This window comes from Prinia subflava, chromosome 11 (genome assembly GCF_021018805.1).
Source record: "Prinia subflava isolate CZ2003 ecotype Zambia chromosome 11, Cam_Psub_1.2, whole genome shotgun sequence".
In the NCBI taxonomy this organism is placed as follows: Eukaryota; Metazoa; Chordata; class Aves; order Passeriformes; family Cisticolidae; genus Prinia; species Prinia subflava.
Genome location: NC_086257.1, coordinates 6,764,206 through 6,789,400, shown reverse-complemented (window position 1 = coordinate 6,789,400; position 25,195 = coordinate 6,764,206). Strand labels below are relative to the sequence as shown.

Sequence of the window (25,195 nt, the reverse complement as noted above, 5' to 3'; positions counted from 1 at the left end):
AAACCAGGAGAAACATTTTGCTTTCCCCTGTTTTTCTGCCTTCATGCTGCAGGGTGGCTCCAAGACCTCAAGGCTACCGGTCAGAAAGAGAATCACAATTTCCCCTAGCACAAAAGGCATCACCTATACCTGGTACACAGCACAGAGAAGGGAAATGTACTAGTTCAGATACTGAACAGTCTGTCCACTGCAGCATAAAGCTCAACACCAGTTCATCTGTACTGCTTTCCAGAATATAAATGAACTTGACATATCTCTGCTACCAGAGCCAGACAGCTTCCCAGAAAGTCTGGAGAGCTGCTCGTTCTGTTTGCAATTCTGCTGAAATGTACACTGCAAACTTGCCTTAAGAAGTTCAGGGCAATGATAAATGCTTATAAAAATGAAAATATTACAGAGAAATTGCTTGTGAAAGTAAACAGATCTTAGACTGAACTAGTCTAAACAAGAAGTTCTGCTGATGCTACCCAAGGACGCTGCTGAAATCCTGTCTGGTAAACAAACTGAGAGCTCAACATACCAAAGCTGGCAGGCTGGAAATCACACAGAACTGATGAATGAAACGGGAGGGTGGCCTGCTCATCCACCTCCAGCCTTCTGAGGGTTGTAATGTGACTCTGCAAATGAAAGGTCAAGTTCAAAGGAAGAAGCACACTTCACTGTCAGAGCTTATAAAAGGTGCTGTGCTCCTTGGTTTCACACCCTCCGCTCCAGGAACACTTTGGATATTCCTGTGCCTCAGTCCATGCTGAGTGACAATGAGATGACATTACCGCTTCAGCTGGTTCCAGCTGAGGTCTCAGCACTGCTTAGGAGGTGGGACCAAGGTCCTCCTTCATGCAGTTAATTTCATCTCTTTCCTAATTCCTATCCATTCAAAAATACTTCATCTTAGCTGACCAACAGTTTCTACAGCTGCACCAACACCAGCCTGGGACCAGAGAGGAGCTAAAAGCAGTGCACTCTGAAGCCTTATGCTGGTACAAGTCCATCAGGTCTCGAAATAGCTGATCAAGCACACAGTTCAGCCTCTGCTTCTCTGCCAGCTGAGACAAGAGCACTCACGTTACCTGCTATACCTGATCATGTGAGGCTTTATTCTTTCTCCATAATAATAATCACTAAAAGTCTTAAAGCATGTCTTAAACATGCTACCCTTATACCTTCTTCTCTGCCTCAAAAATTCTTTCTAGCTGAAAGCAAGTACATTAGAAACCAGTAGTTCACTTTCCAAACACCGAACCTTCCATTTCTCCTTCCCCTGCCCTCTGCCTCACAAGTGACAGATCTTCTGGCTGAAGAAATGTTCCCTGTGATTTGCCTTTAGACCCTGCACATCAACACCTCAGTCCTTAAACATCCAGATGATTCCACTTCCCCCACTACTATCACACCAAGCTACTTCAGTCAAACACAGCTGGACAATCTCTGGGCTTTGAGACAAATTCACTGAAGTTTTATAGCATTGCAAACAAGCTTGCAAGCTTTACTTTACAACATTTCTTAGGAAGACAGATGGCAGGACCAGAGGAAGGAAAACATACCTTCAAAGTGCTTGCAACTGTGACAAACAAGTAAATCCTGAAGAATTCCATGGCCACAACAGATTTCACACTCAAGCTATGATAACAGTCAGCTTCCATGGTGATTTAGCTGTACTTACAGGCATGGTCTTAAACTAACTGCAGCAAAAGATGTGGTCAGAAGAGATTTATATCCTCAGGCCACAGTAAAAGTCTGCCTGCATCTCTTGCTGTCATTGACGGACCTGTCCGACAGCTTCTACAGCTTACAGTAGAAGCACTCTGTCATTCAACAGACAAATTCAGAATTAGGTCTACCTTTATAAAGAAAATAAGCTCCTCAAAGTCTCATCAAAACCATGATTACCCACAAAGTTGTCTTTGTTCCTTGCCCTGAGGGCAAGAAAACAGTATACATGCAGCAGCATGCAGAAAAGACAATGACAAACCAAAATGACATCAACAAGCAATAGAACAAATCAATCCTGAATACCATAATACCTGGGCTTACTTCAAAAAATTGACACTGTCAAAGGTCTCTGGCAGATTAACACACAGAAGGTTTAACAGCTGTAGACAATATCTGTTTATATTCCTTGTTCTTAATATGCTTATGCTTGCATACACAAGTAGTTGGTTTTGTCTTTTTCCAGCCATGCTGACTCAAGAAGTGATGTAAAACAGAGAAAACTATTAAGCAGGGACAGGAGGACGCGTTCTGCTATAGTCAAACAAAAATATAACCCAATGCACCTTTCACTTTAGCATCTCTACCATCCTGCTATAAGCAAGAGCTCCCACTCTAGCACTGGAAAAGTCTTTGTATCCCTGCTCTCATCACAAACACTACCATGGAGACAGACTACAGCATCCCTCCTTTCCACATCAGACCCCACCACAAGCAGTGTTAAAAAATCCCAAGGTTCATCTAATCTCCAGCAAATTCTTAATATTCAGCACTCTGGATACAGGAAAATATTTCAAAAGGCTTATTTTTTTCATGGCAGAATAACAGACTAGCTTAAGTCCCCTGTTGCCACAGCACAGCTGAGATCTGCTTGATATAGAACATCAGGAGGTTTAGAGGGCTCCAGGGTTTTCTGGTGTGGTCAAAAGAACCATCTCCCAGCCCAGCCCGCAGTGCCTCAGCCCAGGAAGCCAGTGGCAGTGCCAGCAGCACCTCACAGATGGAGGAAGCAGCCCCGACACAGTCCTCACATACGACTGCACGTTGCCACAGGGGTTTCACAACCGGGACCAAGGCAGCCAAACAATGATGAGCAGCAGAATGACGGCAGGTCCTGTGTTTGAAAGCAGGGCAAACCAGCCAGCACGAAAAAGAGCCCTTTGAATAATGCTTCAGACACCACACCATGCAGAGACATTTGCTCTCCTTTGCTATGAGTACAAGAGAAGCAACACTGAGCTGCAGCACCAGTGCTGAGCAAGCTTTTGCATCCCCACAGCTGCACCGTGCTTGTCCATGCTGCAGAGACAAGGTGAGCACAAGGCAGGTGACGACAGAGTAACTGACCTGGTATTTCTAAGCAGAAACACATGATACAACAGTCCAAGAGTTACACAGGAGCCTAGTGGCTACAAAGAAAAATCATGCTGGTATAATAAAAATAGTACAGAAAAGGGAAACTCCCTATGCCTGGTTCCCAGTCTAAGGTTGAAGGAAACCTTCACACCTTCTTTTACAGCAACAATACACAAGAACTACAATTGTGGCTGTAGTTGCAGAATGTTGTTACAGCCCCTAAAAATGATTCTATTGGTCCAGGACAAACCACAGAGGGACAAAATACGACTAGGCCAAGGGAATCTGGGTGGATAGGACTGTTACCTTACCAGGAAGGCAAAGCAAGACAGACAAAGCTGGGAATGAAGACTAACTAGCTGTAAGATCACTCCTTGACCAGACAGGAAGCAAATATTGCTATATGGCTACAGAAAAGTAAAACAGCACAGTGCGAGATGGGGAAAATTAAGATGCACCTAAAGGATGGGAAGATGCTGAGGGAGGCACACACAACGACTGCAGGGAATAACGAGGGCTGCACCTTCCAGAGCAGAGCCCTGAAGATGACACAGTGACTTATGCCCAGTACAACAGCACCACGGAAGAGGGAGGTGTTGGAAATCAATAGTGGAACACTGTGACAGCGAGCTATGGCTAGGATGTGCAGAGGTTCTCAGGGAAGGCGTGGGGAGGTGAGGAAGGAGCCCGTGGCAGCTGTGACATGAGGAGAAAAGGGGAGATGCAGCTTCATGGAGTGAGGATGCCCTTGAGGATTCACATACGTGGTAAATGGAGCAGCCCTAGGGAGTAGGAGTCCAAATCTGACCTCCATGACTCCAAGGAAATATTACAGGGAAAAAGGGTAAAGAAGGAAAGAGGTAAGATGGGGTCCTGCTGAGCCAGGGTACAGTGATCACAGAGCTGGGTAAAGCTCCCTGGGAGGTCTGAACCCGGGCGCTGGGAAGAAGGTGGCCTAAGCTGGGCTACTGGGGAGGGGAACTGGAGAGGTTCAGAGAAGCACCGGGGGCAACTCCAGGAGACCTGAGGGCGGTTCGTGGGGAGCTGGCACACGCTGAAGGGCATTTAGGGGGCAGCTGTTAACGGGCACCTGAGAAACAGTTCATTATGGGTATCCCTGAGGGGCATTCTGGGGTTCACAAGCGCCTGGAAAGCCGCTGGAAGTATTCTCAGGAGGTCTCTACGGTGTAGGTTGGGGGTCGCCAACAGGACCCGGTGTCACCAAAAACGACGGGATAAATAAACCTCTCTAACACAGACACTATTTTTTACAATTAAAGATTTTCCCAGCAGGGGGAAAGGGGGAAATGGCCGAGTCCCTGAGGGGCGCTTTGGCGGATGTGAGGTGATCACAGGCAGACCCCTGAGGGGTCGTTGTGAAGGGAGAGGAGCGGGACGTGAGGGGCTCGCCGGCAGCTCCCAGAGGGACGGGCTCGGTGGCAGGCCCCAGGGGAACGCCGCGGGGGTCTCTGCCAACTCCCGAAGCGGCGGCCCGGGCTGGCGGCGGCGCGGACCGTGCCGGGCGGGAGGGAGAGGCGGCGGCACCGAGCGTAACGCGGAGGCAGCGCCGGCCGCAGCGCCGCCAGGAGCCCGAGGCCCTGCCCGCGGCCCCCTCCCGCCGCACGCACCTTCTGGCGGATCTGCCCAGACGTGGAGACTTTGCGGATGAGCTTCTGCAGGGAGCCGGGCTCCTGCTCCGGCTCGCTGTCCGACGACTCCTCGGGCGCGGCGCCGGTGGCCGGCTCCGGCTGTGGCTGCTCAGCGCCCGCCGCCGCCATGCTGCACGGACCGGCGGCGCGCCCGGCGCCCCCTACCGGCCCCGCGCGCGCGGCGCCCCCCAGCGGCGGCCGCGTCACATGGCGGCGGCCGAGGGGCGGAGGGGCCGGGGCGGGCCCGGCCGCCGTAACGGGACGGGCACGGCCGCCCTGCCCTGCCCTGCCCCGCCGCGGCTCCGCCCGAGCCAACCCTGCCCCGCCGCGGCTCCCTGCCAGCCGCCCGAGCGCCGAGCGCAACGGCCCCGCTGTGGCTCCTTGGAGCCTCGACAAAGGTGTTCAGCGCAGCCCTCCCCGCTGAGGCGAGCCCTTCAGCCCGGACCGCGGTCCCCATTCCTTCCCATTCTTCGTGGCTACTGCAGCACAGAATCACAGATTTATTCGGGTTGGAAAAGAACTCTGACATCATCGAGTCCAACCTATAACCGAACAGCACCTTGTGAACCAGACCAGAGCACTGCGTGCCAAGTCCCGTCGTTCCTTGAATACCTGCACGGACGAGGACTCCACCAAGTCCTGGACAGTCCCTCCCGAAGCTCTCCCGTGTTCCCAGGATTTAATAAATGCTGCCAGCACACCCTACCGCCCAGGCTGCACCTGCCGTGCAGCCCCCGCCCCGAAGGCACCCCAGGGGCGCTGAGGGCGAGGGCCGGGCCGCTCCCCCCGCCGAGCCCGGGGCCGCAGCAGCCCCGGCCCGGCCCCGCGGCCTCTCCAACACTGTCAGCACCGGCAGCTCAGTGCTCCCGCTGGGGTCTCTCGGAGATGTGCGAGCGGAAAGCGCCTGTCACAACCTGTCCTGCCATGTATTTGCGCCAAGCTGTCTTCAAACACAGCAGATCAGAGATGCCATCGCTCCCCGAGCGCATCCCTCTCCGGGAGCTGGCGAGCTCTCCACAGAGTCCCACCACATCAAAGCCACGGGGAGTCGGGAAATTGGATCTGCTCTCCCCCAGTGGTAAACAGGAGGAGCAGGCCCCAGGTGTGACTCGGTAGATCAACATCACACCAGAACCAGAAGAAAGGGAAGATTGAAGGCAAACAGTTCTAGCTAGAGACTTATTTCCTGCTGACAGAAGTCAGCATCTGCTGGCTGAAGGAGAAAAGTCCAGCTTATCCTGCAGGAACCAGCAGAAAGTCCTCACTGCTCTCTAAGCAAATGACCAGCATGAGCTGAACAAATGGTGTCTCAAAGTGCTTTTCCAGACCCAGACAAAAGAAAAGATTTAATAACCATTTAACGACCATTTCCTCCCCACTGCGCGAGAGAGTGCACTGTGATTTTGTCACACTTAGCTTACAGAAGTCATCACCTCAGCTGAATTTGAGAGGAAAGTCAGGCAGTGACAGAGGCCCATCACAAAGTTGAGAAATTTTTTAAAAAGGAAAAAAAAAATCTCTGAGTTTACTGGTCCCACACTTACAGGTCTAGTAGCCAGAAACACTGAAGGAAACACCTTAGTGGAGGAAGATACACTTTGAAGTAAGACAGGGGGAACCCTGTTCCCCTTCCTTAGATCTTTAAAGGATTATCTGAACTCCCGCTCTCCAAAACCAGCATATTCACAACCAGCAATTTGTTCAACCTTACCTTCAACCTTCTGTGTGTTCTCAAGCCACCAATAAATTAGTAATAAAAATACCAGGGAAAAGCCTTCCCAGATATCCAGGTGCAAATGCCTGACCCTCCCCCAAAGCTAAATCCACACAGAAATAATCCCGATCACAAACACCTGGAACTGGCTGGGTTCCTTTAGCACTCAGGGCAGAGCAAACCTTGTGCCTCTTGCAATTCAAGGTGAGACACCTGTGATTAATGGACAGCACTGAGGAACAGGGGGATGAGGGGAGAGCACTGGTGGAACCCTGGAGTCAGCTGTGGTCTTAATTAACTGCTTCCAGCATCTTAATCAAGACCAGTTTACGGCAGCAAACAGATATATGTGTGAAGTCCTTAATTCTATTTTCCAGAATGTAGGGTGGGAAATGTAAGCCTATATTAATAAGTGTGGACCCTGCATTCAGATTTTCCAGGAGAATTTAAACCAGGGACACTGAAAAGCTAATTTAAAGCAAAAATGAGAAAAATTAAACACCAGTTGTTTTACATGCAAAATGTAATTAGCTGATGCAACTCACTTCCGCAAAAACATAAGTGTGATTCAGGAAAATAACCAACGTTTACATGAATAATGAGAATATCCAGATCAACAAGAGAAAACAAAGTTTGCAGAAAGCAATCTCATTTCCTAGAGCATACAGCAACTGCTGGCAGATGGATGTTGGGAAAGGCTTCTCAGGGAAGGCTGCGCAATAATTTCCTCCTTAATTTTCCTGCACCCTCTTTTGAAGCAGTTGCCTACAGGAAACTAGATTATATACAGGCTCTGTCTGGACTTGTATTTCTGTTTGGCATTGTATATAGGAGCTTTAAGCAATTCATGGACAGTGCACATTTATCTCATCTTTAATAACATGGTTATTCAGCACATTGCTAGAAAGCTAATACTGTGTATTTGCATTGTCTGTGCTGTGGGAGACAACTTGTGAGACATTTACTGGTACAGAAAGTGAATGTAAAAGCCACATGGGAACAGTGCAAGCACTGAAAAAATCCACTAGCTGAATTTGGTAAAGCATCAACACAAAAGCAACCAAAAGGAAATAACATCAGGTTTGTACAGTCTGCTGAGAAGCTTTGATGAATCACCCATGGCTGCAAGCCTGCCTTCCAGGCTAGGATTTGGTTCACTGGCACTTCAAAGTCACAGACTCTGACACTGAATAAGTCCAGGCAGGCTGCATAAACCCTTATTTAAGCTCTCACCAATTCTGAAAGCAACCAACCTTTTTATTAGGCAGCCCTGAAAGCAGAAATCATGACATGGCAGATGGCCTGTCCTCCTCTGGTAGCTTGAGCAGGAACCAGGTGTTGTGTTTGCCACATTCCTCCAGAGGTGAATCTTGTAACAAGCAATAAAGATTCCTGATGTCCACTGACCTCAGGGCTGATCCCTGGAAGACCGTGCACAAACTGAGAACATGCAGATTACTAGAAACTCGGGTCCTACATTTGTAACTGAAGCCAAACAACACAGCTCCTCTGTCAGCCTGTTCTTTTAATCACTCATCAGTTGAAGGTGAATTCTTGTCCTCTTCATCAGGTGTATTTTTTAGCTGCTGACGAGCAAACTCCTCAAATACCAGCTCTGCTTCACTGTAATGAAAGAAACACAGGTCTTTCAAAATGATGTTACCCTATTTTTGCACCAGTAGACTAGAGGTAACACATAGGAGGAAGAAGAGAAGCCCACAGCAGACTGGTAGTGTTGCCTTTGTCTCCAAAGGGATTTGGATCACATTCCCACAAGGCACCATCTTCACTGGTGCTGTTCTAGCTAAAATGAAAAGCAGTTGATTGAACAAGTCAAGGCACAAACTGAGGATGTTTTCATCTGTACTGAATCATGTCCATTCCAGATACATATTGATCAGCTAGCTGAACAGCCTAGAGCCTGCAAGGGGCTTTGTCCAGGAATAAAATGTGAAACATTTCACTCTTGTTCCTTCTATATTAAAATGGAGGTACATGATCAAACCTCTTAAGTACCTACCACTTCCAGCTATAGGGCACAAACACAGTCCCCTTCTGTGTGTATTTGTGCTATTAGGCAAAACATGCTCTCTTAATTTATCTTCACATGGTGTCACTCACTGCTGTTTAACTCAGAGCAGTCATTACTCAGGCCACAGTAACTTGTTGACTTCGGATTTTAAGCTGGGGATTTTTGGACAGTTTTAAGGAATTTTTAAAAGAGTAAATGCACAGGTGTAGCTAGAATGTGAAATACTAAAAGAAACTTACCCATCCTTCCCTGCAGTCATGAGCATGCAGCAAAGGAGGAAAAGAGACACATCAGGTAGTCAGAACAGCAGATGCTAAAACAGTTGCAAAATGTTTAATGCAAAAATGTATAAACTGACAAGTCAGAGCAGTGACAGGAAGCAGGATTTGCAGCAGTACAAGTAGAGTTCCAGAAAATCTCAAAATGTGCATATCTACACCTGATGAGGCAAAACTTGATCTCCTGAATGGAAAAGCATTCCAGCAACACTGCCCAAGCTATCTGAAGGGCTGAGGAACAAAGACAAATTTTCCCATCTCTGCTTCCTCATGGTCACAGCTGTGGGAGACATCTATGCACACACCTGCTCTCCAAGGTGACAGTGCTTGCATGACATGATGCCAGCTTTAATTGCTCTGCCATTCTGATTGAAGAAGTCAGCTGATGAGAAGATGATGCTCTTATTCAATAAACATGAAGGTATTTAAATTAGAGGTCAAAGTACAGAAACACCTCAGGGATCTCTCATCAGATGGGTTAAGGCCTTTGGAGGAACACTCCTGATTTCATCTTGCCCTAAAAATGGTTTCAAGACCTTTGGCATTTGTGTTTCTTTAGTTGGCTCTTTGCTAACCACATTATAACAAATCCTGCTTACTAGCAGGATTCCTTGAAAGCTGTTTCAGCACAGCCTAAAATAAGCAAAGACTGTATTTGCAGGGATTTTATTGTTCTCACAGTTATTTTAGCATGGCATAGTCACTTCACTGGCTTACTTCTCATGGCTTTGGGTCAGGGAGCAAAGCACCCTTGTTCTGCAGAAGTCAGCAGGGATCTGGGGCACTTCAGTGACTGGATAACTCACTACCTGGAGATTTCCCATCCACAACACACACTGCAATCAGGGGCAACAAGCACTGCTGCAAAAGTCAGCATTAGAAGTGTGCCAAAGGGGGCCAGCTCCAGCCAAAATGCCTCAAAGGATGGCTCATGTAGAGACACTCCTGGTGGCATCTCTCCAGACCAGGACGGAAGCCAAGATGAAGTCTGGAAAGTCTCAGGGCATGTATGCTTGATTGAAATGGATTTTAAATGAAACATTTAGAACTTCTAAAATTTCCAGCATATAAAGCATCATTCTCATTCCATTTTTTCTCCAATTTCTATTCTTTAGTCTGCTCTCTTTCCCCTTTTGGAGGTACTTTCATTACTATGGGAACAGTGATATCAATGATATGGGTGAAGCTGAGCAAGATCCTCCAACATGCTACAATTGCACCCTAGCAGGACGTACGTCCACTCCAGAGTTTTCTGGCTGTCCTGTGGCTTATTTAATATTATAATATTGAAAAATTCTCAGGAAATGGATACACTTTTGCTTCTTTTAATTAGCATTCCAGCAATTGTTTTGAGGGTTGGGATGGGAGGAGGGATTGATGAGGGTCTAGAATAACATCGTTGTCTCAGGCAAGGGTTTTCTGGGAGCTTTTATTAAGCAGCCACATAAATTATTCCATATAATTCAAGTCATAGCATGTGGTAATTTTCAGTATAAACTTGCTTTCAACCTCTCTTAACTTGATGGGGAAGAAAAGAAAAACAGAGTAGGTTTTGTTATTTTCCAAGACATTCAATGCTTTAAAATTTCCTAATTTCTGAAAGTCACAATACCAAAACAGGGAAAGTATTGCTTTGCTGGTAGAGGGACAAAGCATTCCTGGGTTTCTTGAAAACAGGTCTTTTGTGCAAGTTTAATTGAGGAGCAGATAAATGACCAAGAAAGCCAAAACAAAGGCCGGCCCACAAAACGTAAAACATCAGAAAATTGGCAGGAAAACCCCACACCAAAGAACTCATGCTGAGACCACAGCCTTGAGGAAAACCCAGCAGGAACTTCTGGGCTAACTGCTGACCAGGAAAGGTCTTGGAAGCATGAAGAGACACAGCCCAGTTTGAATGTATCTTTAAAAGAAACAGATCCCTACACATTTTTTGTGAACAGGCGGATCAGGCAGCTGCCAATGTGACAGGAGCTGCTTTGCCTAAAAATAACCACATGTGAACCACATGGGTCCAAAAACAGTCCCAAAACCAGCACACATGAAACATGCAAATCCTGGCCTAGCAGAAGACCAAGAGAAGGAAGCAATAAACACAGAGAAGGAAGGGTAGCAAGCTGCTTCTTTTCTCTCTCCTGCTGGCACAGGGAAGAGAGATCAAGCAATCTGCAGTAGCCATGCACTGTGACAGACCTGCTGTTTACTGAGAGATGAATGCTTCAGAGCTTGCTCACAGACAGCTAGAGAGGGCAAAGCCATCTGCTGTGAAACACAGCACACAGCACTTGCTCACACTTGCCCCAGTTTGGCCCTGAAAAATTACATCATGTTCTTGGGAAGCTTACGTTTCTGAGGTTCTCTGTACTCAAATGAGCCCTGCATGATGAAATGCATTGATGCTACACATTTCACTTCTGCCATAAATCACCTTGACAAGATAAAATGATACTCTCCCACTGCAAAATAAATCACAGTATGTGGCATTGTTTCATCCCACTCCAACTTTAACTCCATAAGGGGGTTGCTCTGACTTCTTTCTGTTCTTCCAGCTGTGCCTTAAGACAGTCAAGTGAGCAGGAAGGTGCAGTAGGCAAACTGGTCACTACTGACTCGTCAGTAAAAACAAAAGGAAATAGAAAAAGAAGATAAGAAGTGATCTCAAAACTCCCTGTGCATGCACCTCTGCCTACACCCACTGCAGAGGCTGTTGAACAAGCCAACAAAGAAGAATTCCATCTTTTGGGACCTTTGAGAGTCTAAAAACTGTTAGTTGAAGCTCCATCTCTGCACTTAAGCCTGGATTTGCTTGATTACAAATTAGATGGTATTTCACTAATGAAGCACATTATGTTTCTCACAGCTCATGAGCTAAAGTGGTAGAAGAAAAATTAAAAAGCCTGAACTCACAACTGGGAAAAGGGATGAAGCAGTGCATGGAAAACTACCAACCAATAAAGCTGAAGTTTACCAGCTTCATATGGGAAACTGTTTTATTCCCTGTAATAAGTTCAGACATCACATTCCACCACAGTTTTCAAGTCAGCTATTCAGACTTCAGAGGAATTTTCTGTTATGTTAGAGTATCTTTTTTCAAGAGAAAGCATTTATTTCCTGAGCTTACCATTTACAGGGCTTTCCTATGGGATAACTCCTGAAATTACCTGCATTTTTTTCAGTTTATAAGAAACCTGGTATTTCCATCTGTACAAAATGCATGGAGCATAGCTGACACTTACAACAGCAAGCTCCTAGAAGACTTTGATGTAGCAAACAACATGTGGGCTGTGATTCTGGTAAGAGGATGTGCTGGGGGAAGCGATCTGAGAAATATTGCAGGTCTCCATTTTCCTCGTAAAGTCTTCTGCCCACATCCTTTTGAGTGTCCTATATAAAGCAGTACATCACCCCTCCTTTGAAATGATCTTAGAAGGGAGAATTACCTGACTTCCATTTTTCCTCATATTACAAATGCTCCTGGCAGAAGTATGAAGTAATAAAAAGGGGGTGTTGGCATTTTTAACACCAAAAAAAGTCACATAAAAAAATCACACCACTCTAAAAATGTAAAATTCTTTACAGTTGCCTAAACCTCTGGATGAGCCTTGTTAGACTTTTTCAAGCTTTCCTTGGTGTGCATGAAAGCTCCTGAGCTACCCAGAGGCACTAGATGGCCCTCAGCAGCCACACTCCTGGGATCACCAGTGCCACCCCAGGCCCCATCACTTCTGTGCCAAGAGAATGTGCTGGCACTGCTCACAGCAGGGACTTTCCAAGGGAAAATGAGTTTCCTGTAGTGCAACTGTTACAGGAGAGATAAAAGCTACCTTTGCCCACTCCAGCACATCCATAATTAGCAAAGCCTGATTCCCAACCAGAGCATCTGAATGTGGTGTGGATCACCAGCTCTCTTCTCATTGCTCACACTTGATTCCTCCAACAATTTCACACAGTAAGGACTCGAGTAATCCCTTTCTAATGCTTTCAGTATAGACCAAAGCATCTATCTCAGGATAACTCTTCTCAAAGGTTCCACTGTCTCTTTTCAGTTTCACATTCTTAGAAACAGCAGCTTTAGGTCAGTTTGAGCACAAAGAGAAAAAGAAAGAATGAATAAGGAGCACAAAAGCAGCCATGGCTTTTTTTGAAGCCCACTAAACTTTGTTCCAGTACAGAAGAGAGGACAAGATGGCTCATCTGTAACAGCCCCAGCAGGAAAGGGCTGGTGGTCAAGAGAGGCTTCAGATGCTGTACAGGATTTAGTGATGAGCACCTTGCAAACTCTGGTGCTCACCACTGGTGAACAGAGCCAGCCAGGGCCTGAGCAAGTGGGAGGATGCTCCTAACAGCCTGTGGTTTTGGTATCTGATCCCAAGCCTCAGGATGCCTGGGTAAGGCTTGCTCTTTAACTGCTATAGAGTTCCTCCACTTCCACATAGAGACCTAACATTGAAGAGATGTTTGTCTTGGATAACCACTGAACAAGAAGGCCACATCACAAACACCATGGCAAAGGCCACATCAAGGTAACAGAGACTCAAGAATCATGAATAGTTTAATCACCTCTTCACTTTGCTTGTAAGTATTTGGCTTTGTACAATGCTCATGTGTGTTAGGTATTTTCTGTGTCAGATTTTTCTTTTTTACTTATAATGCAATCTGGCTAGGAATTGCTGACAGCTTCATGTAGGATATTTTGCACTGCAGTCATGAGATTTAACTGTGCAGAGCTTCCTCAACCCCCTGTTCTCTGAGCTGTGATTCTATACATGAAAGGTGAAAGGAAACATCTTGTCCATTTTCTTCCATCTTTGCATTCCTGTTCTCTGTTATTTAGCGCCTGGATGTTGATACACAGACACACACAAACATATATAAATAGACACACAAACACACAGAACAACTCCACACTGCAGCCTTTAGGCTCTGAAGGCTTCCTGGAGCACAAATCCCTCTAAGCCTTACAATGGTGAGATCTCACCAGAGCCTGTTCATGAACAAAGGCACAAACCAGGTGTAACTCACCTGCTGGGCTCTTCTCCTCAGGTTTGGGGTGCATGAGACGAAATGGCAGCTCTGTGCCCACTTCACTTTAGGGAGAAGAAAGAATGCATCAGATCCACAGCTCCACACACATGCCTGGTTCAGCCTCCCTCCTCCTTAGGCCAGCCTGAACCCTCAGCTCCAGCTTTACCCGTTCTTTCATATTTTTCTAATCATAATTTTCCTCTCAAAAAAGTTAAGCTCCAATTTCTCCACAAATATCCCAGGCATATCCACTTTCACAGACTGGGTTTACTGTGTGCTGAATGTACTTGCATGTATATAAAATCAAAATATATCTTTGTAATAGTTTCATTTTCACAGCAGAACAACAAACTACTTGCTTCTAACAGCTTAAGAGACAGTGACTTTTAGGGAGGTGGGGATGACAGTAAGAAAGAGACTAAAAAGAGGAATTAACAACTAGGACTGCATAGTCTGAAAAGGAAGATGACATTTACCTGGAAGTGAGGTCTCCCAGAATGCTACAAAAGAAAACAAGGAGAAAAACAAAGAATATTTAATGCCTTTCCATTCTGGTGCTCCAGAAAATGCTGTTTAATTGGTGGATTACTGAAATCACTTTCCTCATGTACTGTTCTCTACTTGCCACAAATTTAACTGAACTTGTTTTTAAAAAAGGTAGTCTTACTTTTCCATGTCATTCCCATGGAGAAAGAGTCTAAGTTTTTGAACTCCTGACCAAGTGTTGGGCATGGCCCCTTTTCCAAGAGCCAAAAGGCAAGTGGACGACCACAGAAGAAAGCAGGCATTTTATCATGCTTTATGCAAATCTTTGATACATTTTTACACTAGAACAAAGGACAGATGAATGAAATACAAATGTAAACAGTGACTAGCATCAACTGAGAGTCACTATCCTTGTCCTTTTTTGCACTGCTTATGTTGATAACATCAGCTGTACCCACAAAAGCTGGCTGAGTACAGAACCTGAGCTATAATATTTATGACTCTCAGGCAGAGAGAGTCCTTGCACCTTCTGCTCTAGGAGAACAGCAATGCCGACATAAAGATTCACACAAAGTTTCACCTCACCTCTCACAAAATAAGTTACTGCTTTGAAACAAAAATGCAAACCAGAGGTTCCCATGGTTCAACCATAAAGTTACATGGTATCTAAAGGAGAGCAATACAAACCATTTGGCTCAGGACAAGTTCTGTGGACAGGCCAAGATTGTTTTGCAGGCAATTTGTGCTTTATAGGGAGCCTCATATCCTATAACATGTGCCCTTTCTCTTGGAGTGGGCTGTTCTGGTCTCTCCTCACCCGTCAAGGGCATAAACACACTCCCCTCCCTTAACCCCAGGGAGATGTACAAAAAGTGTTTTACACTTACCCTGGAACAGTGAGCTTCACTTTGATCTTGTAGGAAACCAGAATCCCCATCACTGTCTTGTCTATGCCATCCTTAATGCTGCCAGAGAAAACACAGCAGTGTGAGGTGGCACAGCACTGTAGCAACCACACCTGGAGCAAGAACTAGGGGAACATCCTGAAAGTGGTGTGGCAGGCAGGCCTCAGGGGCAGCCAACAGCTCTCCAGACCTGTGCTCATCATTCACCTGCAGTGCACACCATGGCATTACCAATGGTGTCACATGTATCCAGCCAGGCACAACTTTACAAAGCCCTGAGGCAAGTGTCTCCTCCATCCTCCCCTCTTCTCTACAACTCTCCCACTAGCTGGGACCATTCAAAACTCCACTCACATAGTACTAGAAGCCAAGTTGGTGTCCTCATCCTTCAGTTTTCCATCCAGAGCTATTTCCCTTGTCTCCCGGTTATTGGCAAGCAATGGCAGAAGTGTCAGTGTCCTGGTCAGGCTGCTGTTTGGCTGCACCTTTTCCCTGAAAATAAGAAGGGAAGTAATACACTGTGGTTTGTTACACAACCAACAAGGAGAATTTCAAAACAGATTACAAAGCTGCCCAAAAGGAGAGGAATTTATCTGTGCAAATTCAGTTGTCAACAATACAGGTGTCCACCTCTAATCTAGTCAGCAAAATTCCCTTTATAATCAGCAGAGAAAAACAAGCACTTATAGAAAATGCTTAATTTCACATTAAGGCACTAGGTCAAAACCACAGAATAATAGAATAGTTTAGGTTGGAAAAGCCCTTTAATGTTATCAAGTCCAACCATTACCCCAACACTGCCAAGGCCACAGTGAACCATGTCCCCAGGTGCCACATCTATTTTTCCTAATATCCAACCTACATCTCCACCAGTGCAACTTGAGGCCACATCCTCTGTCCTGCACAGCTCTGAATGTGGACAAAATGAATCCTAGCTGAGAATACCAATACTGAATGGAAAACGTGTCCTTAAGCTACAGAACAGAACACCAGACAAATATAAAGTACCTGGGTATGCCTCACCCTCCTCACAGTGTGAGGTTCAGAGCTGCACTGCCAGTACAGTGAAAAAAAGCAAGTGGTTCTCCATAACATCTACAGACCCAAGGTTTCTGTGGGCTTTCTCAGGCCAGAAGAAGCCAAATTAAATGCTCTTGCTCAAGCAAGAGTGTCCATGACTTCTGCTCAAACAGCAGCACATTTCAGAAAAGTGTTGCATCTCTATTTAAAGATTTCCAGCAACTGGGAATCTTCTGCCGCCACCACTAAGCTTGTCTAGCAGGTAATTACTGTTCAAACCTCTTCTGCAACATCCCTAAAAACCTGAGGATCTCTACTGCTCTGCAAAAAGGGGACCTCCTGCATCTAAAGAGTATGAGTGGTGTGGCACACACAAGGTAAGAGGAGAGAGCACTGTAACAGCAGGAGACTTCCAGATTGTAATTATGAGAACCTCTCATTACTGATGTAGAGGCTAATTAAAAGGGTGTGAAGGAGCAGGAGCATTCACTCACTGTGCTTCCTCAGCAGCCACCACTTTGGTATAGAAGTCACTGGAGTACAGCACCACATTGGCCACCTGCTCCACTGAGGAAGGAAGAAGAAAGAGGACACTCAGATGTGTGCACACACCACAAACAACACAGTTGCCCCCACCCCAAGTCCCAGGAATGGGAAACATGGTGAAGACAGCAGAAAACCCCATCCATTTAGAGCCTGAAGGGACCACCAGGGCAGATAGCCTGACCTGGACAGAGACCAACAGCACGCCAATGTCCAAAGCCTGTCTTCCCTGAAAGGAACCTGGCCTTGATTTGGAGACAGCAGAAAGTCAATAACCCACAGTTTCTCTTGGGATTGTCCCTTTCCATTATAAAGATATCCCTCTTCCCTGTCTGTCTGGGTCTGCTTTTACCTCTGGTCCTGACATCTCTTGTATGCCTACAGCCCATGCATGTGCATTCAGGAGACAGCATCAGCACAGAGCCTGTGGTAACAAATAGCTTATATTCTCCAATCTTGCACAAAAATCCCAGGGTAATTTTGACTGAAACACTGAAAGGGAGAGACTCTGGGACCAACAAGGTCTTTTTAAGCCTAACAGAGGCATAAAAAAGAGCTTAAAAGTATTTGAGTATCACAGTGCCAGACTGGCACTGAAACAGCTTTCACTGTTATAGTCCTGTAGGAGCCTCAGCCATTTTGTTCCCTCCCTGCCTTCTTTTCTCTTTCCCATCCTTTGTCTTTCTGACTGTCTTCCCCAGCCCTGCAGCTTGTGGGATGAAAACATGAAGTGTCACATATAAAACTCTGGCACAGCAATGAAGCTCAGCCCCTGCCCTCAGCTTCCTCAGGAGAAATGACACTGTTGCTGGTAGTGTGGCTGTTTCTCACACTGCCACAGGTCTCTGGAATGCCAGGCAAAGCTGTATGTGACCTAGGCACATTCACAGTTAACAGGAGCATCACACTGACAGGGAGCCCTTCCCAGGGACCTCCCAAAAAGGGTGTATTTCCCCCACTTTCCCCACACCTGGCATTGCCCACTGCAGGAGCCAGACACTTCTATTGCACTCAAAGAATCCCAAGCAACAGTAAAAACATACCCTGGACTTTGATCTTCTTCACTGTTTTGTCTGTGCTGTTGTTGATGGTGACAGTGACTGGAATGGGCTCACCATGGTAGTATATCTAGAAGGAATGTGATGCTCAGAAATCCAGCTAGGAGAATTCTTTTAAGCCCTAAACCCCTCCAGTTCCCCCAGATTACACCTCACAGAGGCCAGATAGGAGAAGATGATCCCTCCCCCCAGTGATTCATGACCCTTCCTTTAGTGACTTCAAATGTGTTTGGTATCAGGGTTTCAGCCATGCCCAGCAGTAGCCACTGACAGAAATTACATTAGAGCCCTTGAGTGCCGGGACAGGTCAGTCTCAGCTGAGAGAGCAGCAAAATGCCCATTGGCCTGCTGCCTCCAGCCCCAGAGCAAACCCTCACCTCTTTGCTGAGGCAAGCTTTCAGGTGCAGGGGCTTGTTGGACATGAAGAACTGCCAGGTGGTCTCTGCACAAGGCTTGGGGCCCGGCTTCTCCGGAGCATACTGCACCTTACGGATCAGCAGACGTGCAGAGTTCCTGGGAAGCAGCAGAGGACAACACAGTGACACCTGGTGCTTGGCAGAGGCAGGAGTTCTGCATTCCCATGTGCTCACAGCCCACAAGTCACTGACAAGGTGTGGCAAAGCTGAACAACCAACCAAGGTGCATCACTGGACCACCCATCCCCTTTAAGGCAAAGCTGAAGAGAGACTTATCCTATTACCTCCTATGAATTCTCTCTTCCACATTTTCTGTTGAGAAAGCTTTCACCTCAAAGTCCACCCCACAAGTCTGCCAGAGAGAGAGAGGACAGCTGTGAAATCAGGATCAGAAGACAGAAACATCTCCAGATGTTTCAGTATCTTTATAAACACCAGAAACTGGCAGACTCCTGCCAGCTGCAAATTATTCTGGCCTCCCACCACTGGCACAGACATCTCTGACAGCTGGTGTTGGCATATCCACCCATTCTACAGTGCTTCTGATAAAGGAGGCTTAATCCCAGCCTCTGAAAGATGACATCCCTGCTCCTGAAAGGCTTCCTGTGACGCCAGTGCTGGAAAGGTCACATCATAAGATTGACCAGTGTGCCATGCTCTCTGGCCCGCCCTGGGTTTCTGAACTGAATTTCTCAGTTGGCTTTGTAATGCCAAAACCAGCATCTAAGGAATGGAAGTGATTATGCCAAGCTAAGCTTTGTTTTAATAGGTTTATAGCATCGTGGGGCACCTGTGCAAGTCCCAACTAATTCTCTACAGTTTTGCCAGAATATCATGCCCTGGCATAAAACATAGATTATCCTTTTTGCAATGGATTCTACAATCCCTCATCCCACTTGGCCTGGCTGATTGCCCAGTTCTGCTGTCCAGACAAGCATCCAGTCAAGTACAAAAAGAATATTTTTAACAGTATCAGAAAACTTCCAGAACATATAATTATTTAGTGACTTTTACTACAGGGTTTTTGTTCTGTTTACACTTACACACAAGCCAGCTCTTCTATGCATTTAATTCAGGGCAGGTTTAAACACATGTTATTTATAGCAATCTGTGAGATTTTAGGCACTCAGTCTCATTTTCTTTCATGTAGCCTCACAGCCACAATCATTTTATGTGCAGCCAACCCACAAATCATGTGACAGTCTTAAAGAAGCTACAGCACTGCAAATTTTGTAGTCTCACTACTATTTGTTTGGATTCCCTTTCTTATTTTGAGGATTTCAACTTGAATTCTGTGACACATACATGCAGCCCTTAGTTCTTGACATCTGTGGCACAGCACAGTAAAATCAGTACCACCTTCTCCTACTCTCAAGCTAAACAAATTCACATGATTTTTTTCCATCTGACTTTCCTTAGCCATGATAAGCACAAGGATCTCCACTGGCCTCACCTTATCAACATCACGAGGTGCAGGCTGCAGACAGACTGAGCAAGGCAGGTAATCTGGAAACTGTGGGAGGAAGAAGAGGAAATGCCCCAAAGCAATAGTACACAGAGGTTTTAGGTAAAATATTGCTCACAAAAGCAGTCCTGAAGACAAGGGGTCGCTCACTGTAATGCAGTAACCCTTTGAAATTCTGGCTAGTATGCTTGCCTTCTATGAATAAATCCCTCTCTTCCAAAATTACTTTAGAAGTCAAGAAAGAAAAAAAAAAAGTCCATGCACAACATGAATCTTCTTCAGGAACACTAAGACAGACGTGTGACTGACAACACTGGAAGGATTTCCTGTTAGAATTTGGCAGTCAGCTGACATTTGCTGACAACATCTGGTAAAGACCTTTTCATCTCCTTATTTATCTACAAAGTTTTTAAAGGAAAAGGATTTGGCACTAGGGCAATGGTAAAATGTATTCCAGCCCCTCAGGAACACAAAGGCAAGGATATATGGGGCTGTTGCTAGCATAAAGCCACTGCAAAGTGCCTTGCCTTTTTAAAGAAAAGACATCTCACAGTGCTGTGATCACTGCAGTTAGCATCTTCTTGCACTTTACCTCTCAGGATTGCAAGAAGGAAAAAAAACATTGGTAACACCACCTATTACTCAAAACTGGAATGTGCAGAACATGAATTCACTACCAATTCCCATCTTCAGTCTATCACGAGGCCTCAACAGCCTGGTAAGTACAGACAAGAAGAGAATCAGAGGCTCTTCTGAGACACTTACTGTAAAGAAAAAGGGATAAGCATTTTTCCCCAGCTTCTTTAGCAGAGATTCCTGCAAGAGGGTGAGGGACTCTGGCTTGTCAGCAGGTGGGTACACCTGGACCCTGGAGAAGAACAGGTCCCGGCGGAAGGCGAGGCCAATCACGTCGATGTCTTCCCGGCCGTAGCGGAACACGCAGGTGAGGGACACAAACACTGAGAAGAAGCACAGGACAGGTGAAACAGCAGCAGGATGGCAGTGAAGCCAGGCTGGCATGAGGATATCTGTCTCAGGGAGACATGGAAACTCATTTCAACACTTGCATAAACCCACTGAGTACCCATCCCATGTGTAACAACAGACATCGCATTGGTAAGAAACCCATTCACTGGGGAAGAGAGTTACATTTGTACCCTTCAAAGAATAAAAAGGTTCTACCTCAGCATCTCACTCAGAAAGACAAACAATTTCTGAGCTATACATTGCATAAAACCTCAAACCTTTTTTCCCCTTGATAATAGCAGGATCCACCAATACAACACCATCTGAAAGAAAGGGAAAAAAAATCAAGATTAACAAAGGATAAACAGGGTTGAGAGCAGGAAGAGCAGCACAAAACCTTGTGGACTTACCTACAGGTTCCACATTCTCTATGTTGTCAATGAAGTCCCGCTTTCCCAGGTAGATGGTCAGCTGTGGGGAGAGGAATGACCACAGTTGAACTATAAAATGTTTGTGGTTGTTGAGGGGAGACACACACATCAGAGAGCTATAAATCTTGCAGAGATCAGAACAATTCCATTTTAAATGGAATATTATTTTTTTTCCAGCAAACATGCAACCCCCACCAGACTCAACATGATTTTTCACATACTTCTGGATATCAGAACTGAAGACCTGATCTAGACCAGCTCCCAAAGGTACAACACAAATACTTGTGCATGGGACAAAGAATTGTAGATTTAAAGATTTTTGGTGCTGTCAGGTTGGAAAGCCGATGAATCAGCTTTGTTTTAAACATTTAGCAGCAGAAGTACAACCCAGGAGGAGAGTGAGGTGAGCTGCCTTCCTCTCGTATTATAACACATGGAAAGTTTGCCCTAAAAACTGTTTATGTCATCCCCTCAAATTTAGTGGTAATATGGCTCATGCTCCTTCTTCAGAAAAAAATTAAGGGCACAGGAAAGGGCTTTCTAATAAGTCTCCAGTCTGACTACAGGTAAAACCCAAACCAAAATAAGCCCATTATTATCGTACTCACAGCTTTGTCACGGCTGCTTTTTCTGAAGACAACTTGTTTTTGAGGAGAATCAGCATTCTTCCCACCAACCCCGGACTTCTGAGACTCAGGGCAGCTCATGGTCAAAGACAGGGATGTGACTGTGGGTGAAGCTTTTCTGTCCCAAAATGTCCTGCCCCAGATGCCTGGGAAAAATGGGTGGATGAGACAAAAGCAGTAGGTAAAGCACTGTACTCCTGTGCTGTTTCAGAACCCTTCACACATCCAAATGGTGGCTCTGTCTAAAAGCTGCAAAGATGGTTTGTGTTGCTGAGTCAGACCAACCCCAAAATGAGAACTCATCTCTCCTGCTGCATTTTCCTCAACCAGAACCCAGTGCAATCCATTATGGGAAGAGGAGCACTGAGGTCAAACTAGAATGCACCAGAAGGCAGAACAGTCCAGCCACCTGCCCAGAAATGCAACAATTATACTTGGAGGTATGGAACAGCTTGCACCTGAGGGGTAGAAAACATATGGAATAAAAATTTTTCAGGAGAAAAATAAGGAGGGAGAGGAAAGTGGGGAGGGTGGAAAAAGAATGGGGGGGAAAGAAGAGAAGCAGTGCAAAGAAGAAGAAAAAGGAAGAAGAGAAAGGGGAGACCACAGGGGCACAAGAGATATCCAGAGAGAAGTCCAGAAAACCTAAGTGCTACAAAGCAGAGAGGTTAGCTTTTCATTTTGTTTTAAGTCATAAAATAACATCCCATTAATGATCAGACAGCAAATTTAAAATAAGGTGAAGCACTTCCCCAGCTAACAGAAGATTCAAGGTGGCTCTGGAAGTCACCAGTATGAATTGAACCACCAAAATTAGACACATTTACAGGGAAAAAGGCTTTTGGCAGCTGTTGGACAAGGATCCAGGAGCAACCTTAACCCTGTAAGATTCTGAAGCAGAGGATCAGCATCAGGAAAGGATGCTGCCACCCTATCCTTACACTCCTCACCATCAGAGCTGTGTGAATGAGAGCACTGTGTTAGAGACTCCAACTCTGATGGAGTATGACTGTCCTTGCAACTTGCTCTATTTCTCTGCTTGCTTTCCCATTTTAAAACTGCTTCAAGAGTAAAACAGTTTCTAGGGTGTACTTGCAGACAACAAACCACAGAAAAAGGAAACACTTGGCTTCTTAGAAAGCTGAAAAAAAATGTAAGGCAGACATTAGAAACAGACCACACACATGTAAGCATTTCTATTTTTATTAAGTGGGTTTTTCAAGCCCAGACCAGTATTTGTAGCTGACTAGACATGACACTTATGCTGTAGTCTCAAAGAAACACACCAGCAAATAACATTAAATACCTTACTGTGGTCCAGATGGCACAGGAGCTTCCACGGACAGTGATGGGAACTTCTAAGTTATTGAAGATGAATTTTCCAAGGCAGCTGTGTCCTATGCTTCTTTACATCTACCAGAGGGAATTACTGCCCTCTTCACAAACAAGGAAGAGAATTTGTAGGGGATTTGAAAGCTCTTCTCTAGTCTCGTCCATCCAGGATTTCAAGAATTAATCCCTCTCCAAGAACAAATATTGTACCTGGGCTAAGATTCAGCTGGGAAGTGGTTTAGTCAGCAACAACAAGGCATTAACCAAGGACACTCAGGTAGTCAGTGAAGAGATCTACAGTGTCCTGGTCACATGTTTTGCAAAGACTACAGACTTATGTAGCACAGGACAGCTACTGAAAGCAGTTTATTCTAAAGCTCTATCTCCTCCTTCCTAGGGCTGCAAGACACCCAGCCTGGTAAGAAACTGCACAAGAGCCATTTATGAAAAAGGGAATTTTTATAAAACTTACTAAAACACCATTTTGATGGACTGTCAAACACTGAGAACAATGCACTGTTCTAATGATCACTAAGTAATTTTTCTATTACTGCTTCACCAGCATCCAACTGACACACTGATGCAAAATAATACATTGCTGGCTTCTACAATCCCCTCCTCAATTTACTTACAAAAGCACAACACCCAGATTTAAGAAACACAGGTATTTCAATTAACTTCAGCTTTTCTGTTCCTTAATCTTCCAAGAGTAGCTTTCCCCCTACCAGTGACTTTGGCCCTGGTATTTTGCTCAACACTGTGTGTTAACTTTTGGTTTCTGAGCTGCAGGAACAGCTGTAGCTTTCCTCTGGCTGCATCTGTTCATTTGATTACAAGGATCACATGATATCCTGTCCACTTGCCAGCCCAACAGCTCCCTCCAGCTCAAGCAACCTCGCAGTCACAGATCAAGCTTGCTTTTCACAATCACTGACATTTGCCTGAATATGGTGGCTGAGGCTACACAAATTACTAAGAAAAAAAAAAAAGATCCACAGAACCAATGCTCTTCAGCTCTTTCAGGGCTCCAGCAACATTTTATTAACTGGAGGTGGATGATTTGGAGAGCTTAATCACTACTGTGTCTAATCAGCTCTGGCAAACACAAACCAGCCAGGCTGGAACCACAGAAATTCACACATGCCTGTGCTGCAGAAGGAAAGTCAGGTCCTTATTGTATGAAGTAAGGAAGAAACCCCAGAGATGTTCTACTCAGTCACACTTTGCAAAAACAAAAGGGAGGAAGTTGGTTTTGTACAAGTCTGTGGTGCAGCCACTGAGGCTTGTTAGTTCTCCAGGAGAGGACGAGCATTCCTGTTGGTACATGTACCATTGCAAACATCTTCAGGGCATCCTGGAAAGGATCAGCTTACAGCTTCTCTGTAACACACCTTCCTAGTGCACCCTTAATCCAGAGAAAGATGCACAACCCACCTCCAAATCCACCTGAAGGGCAGCTCCACCTCTGGCAGCAAAATTGCCACAGCCACCTCTGCACTGCACCTCATCTGCTCTTCCTCCCTCTGCAGGCTGCAGCAGAAAAGAAGGCAATAGAAGTAATCAAAATATAGGGAAAAAAGAAAAGCTAGAATTGGTCACTAGAATTTCTTACATACCTTGGTGCTAAGGAACTTTAATCTAAAATGCTTAAGGACTTAGCTAGCTGGCTGTTATCCTTCAGCACTATTAACTGGCTTCATAACAGCACCAATGGGCCTAACAAAGCCCTTTGGGTAGGATCTGTGTCCATGCTGTAGAAAAACACAAGTGCAGCAGTCTAAATTATAAACATCCTAAACCCATTCTGATCCTCCTCAGCAGAGCCTGCAGTTTTTTATTATGGTAATCTCCCAATAATCTTTCATCATGCTGACTTGCCACTTCACGATCTGCTTTCCTGCAGTAACCAAGGTCACCTGGACTTGTGGCAGGTGCCTTTTCAAGGACCATCTGCCACTGCAACTGGCAGAAGAAAATACATCTTGTCTTTTTAAACTGTTCAGAATGGCAACTTTTCATTTTTCCTACAGTTTTCACTTCCATGAGCTGGATAAAAGCTTATTTTATTATGAAAAAAGGAGGGTGGCCAGTGATGGCTATTAGTTATGGAATTTGTACACTGAAGAGCTGAAGACTTTGCTTCATTACTCTGAAGCTGAAACCTGAGCAACATCTTCAACAGG

At 45.5% G+C, this 25,195-nt stretch overlaps 2 protein-coding genes across 4 annotated transcripts in view; both read right to left on the bottom strand.

Moving 5' to 3' along the window:
• Window positions 1–4,888, bottom strand: part of DGKD (diacylglycerol kinase delta) — a 60,974-nt gene extending 56,086 nt beyond the window's left edge. For both annotated transcript variants that reach the window (XM_063408595.1, XM_063408596.1), the window contains exon 1: window positions 4,695–4,888. In XM_063408595.1, the coding sequence (XP_063264665.1) occupies window positions 4,695–4,844 (150 nt within the window). In that variant the 5' untranslated portion in view covers window positions 4,845–4,888. The remainder of the gene's footprint in view (window positions 1–4,694) is intronic.
• Window positions 4,889–6,951: 2,063 nt separating this feature from the next.
• Window positions 6,952–21,994, bottom strand: SAG (S-antigen visual arrestin). Of its 2 annotated transcripts, XM_063408068.1 has the most exons (15): window positions 21,663–21,994; window positions 21,034–21,094; window positions 20,902–20,946; window positions 20,423–20,616; window positions 19,646–19,705; window positions 18,477–18,544; window positions 18,154–18,289; window positions 17,762–17,846; window positions 16,670–16,742; window positions 15,510–15,647; window positions 15,138–15,215; window positions 14,241–14,264; window positions 13,762–13,826; window positions 8,701–8,710; window positions 6,952–8,052 (listed from the first exon to the last, which is right to left on the bottom strand). In XM_063408068.1, exons 1-15 carry the CDS (start codon window positions 21,759–21,761, stop codon window positions 7,959–7,961), a joined length of 1,230 nt encoding a protein of 409 aa, XP_063264138.1. In that variant the 5' UTR covers window positions 21,762–21,994; the 3' UTR covers window positions 6,952–7,958. The 2 variants fall into 2 exon arrangements, with proteins under 2 accessions (XP_063264138.1, XP_063264137.1); XM_063408067.1 differs by lacking the exons at window positions 8,701–8,710; window positions 20,902–20,946; window positions 21,034–21,094; window positions 21,663–21,994 and having other exon boundaries at window positions 20,423–20,838.
• Window positions 21,995–25,195: the final 3,201 nt, after the last annotated feature.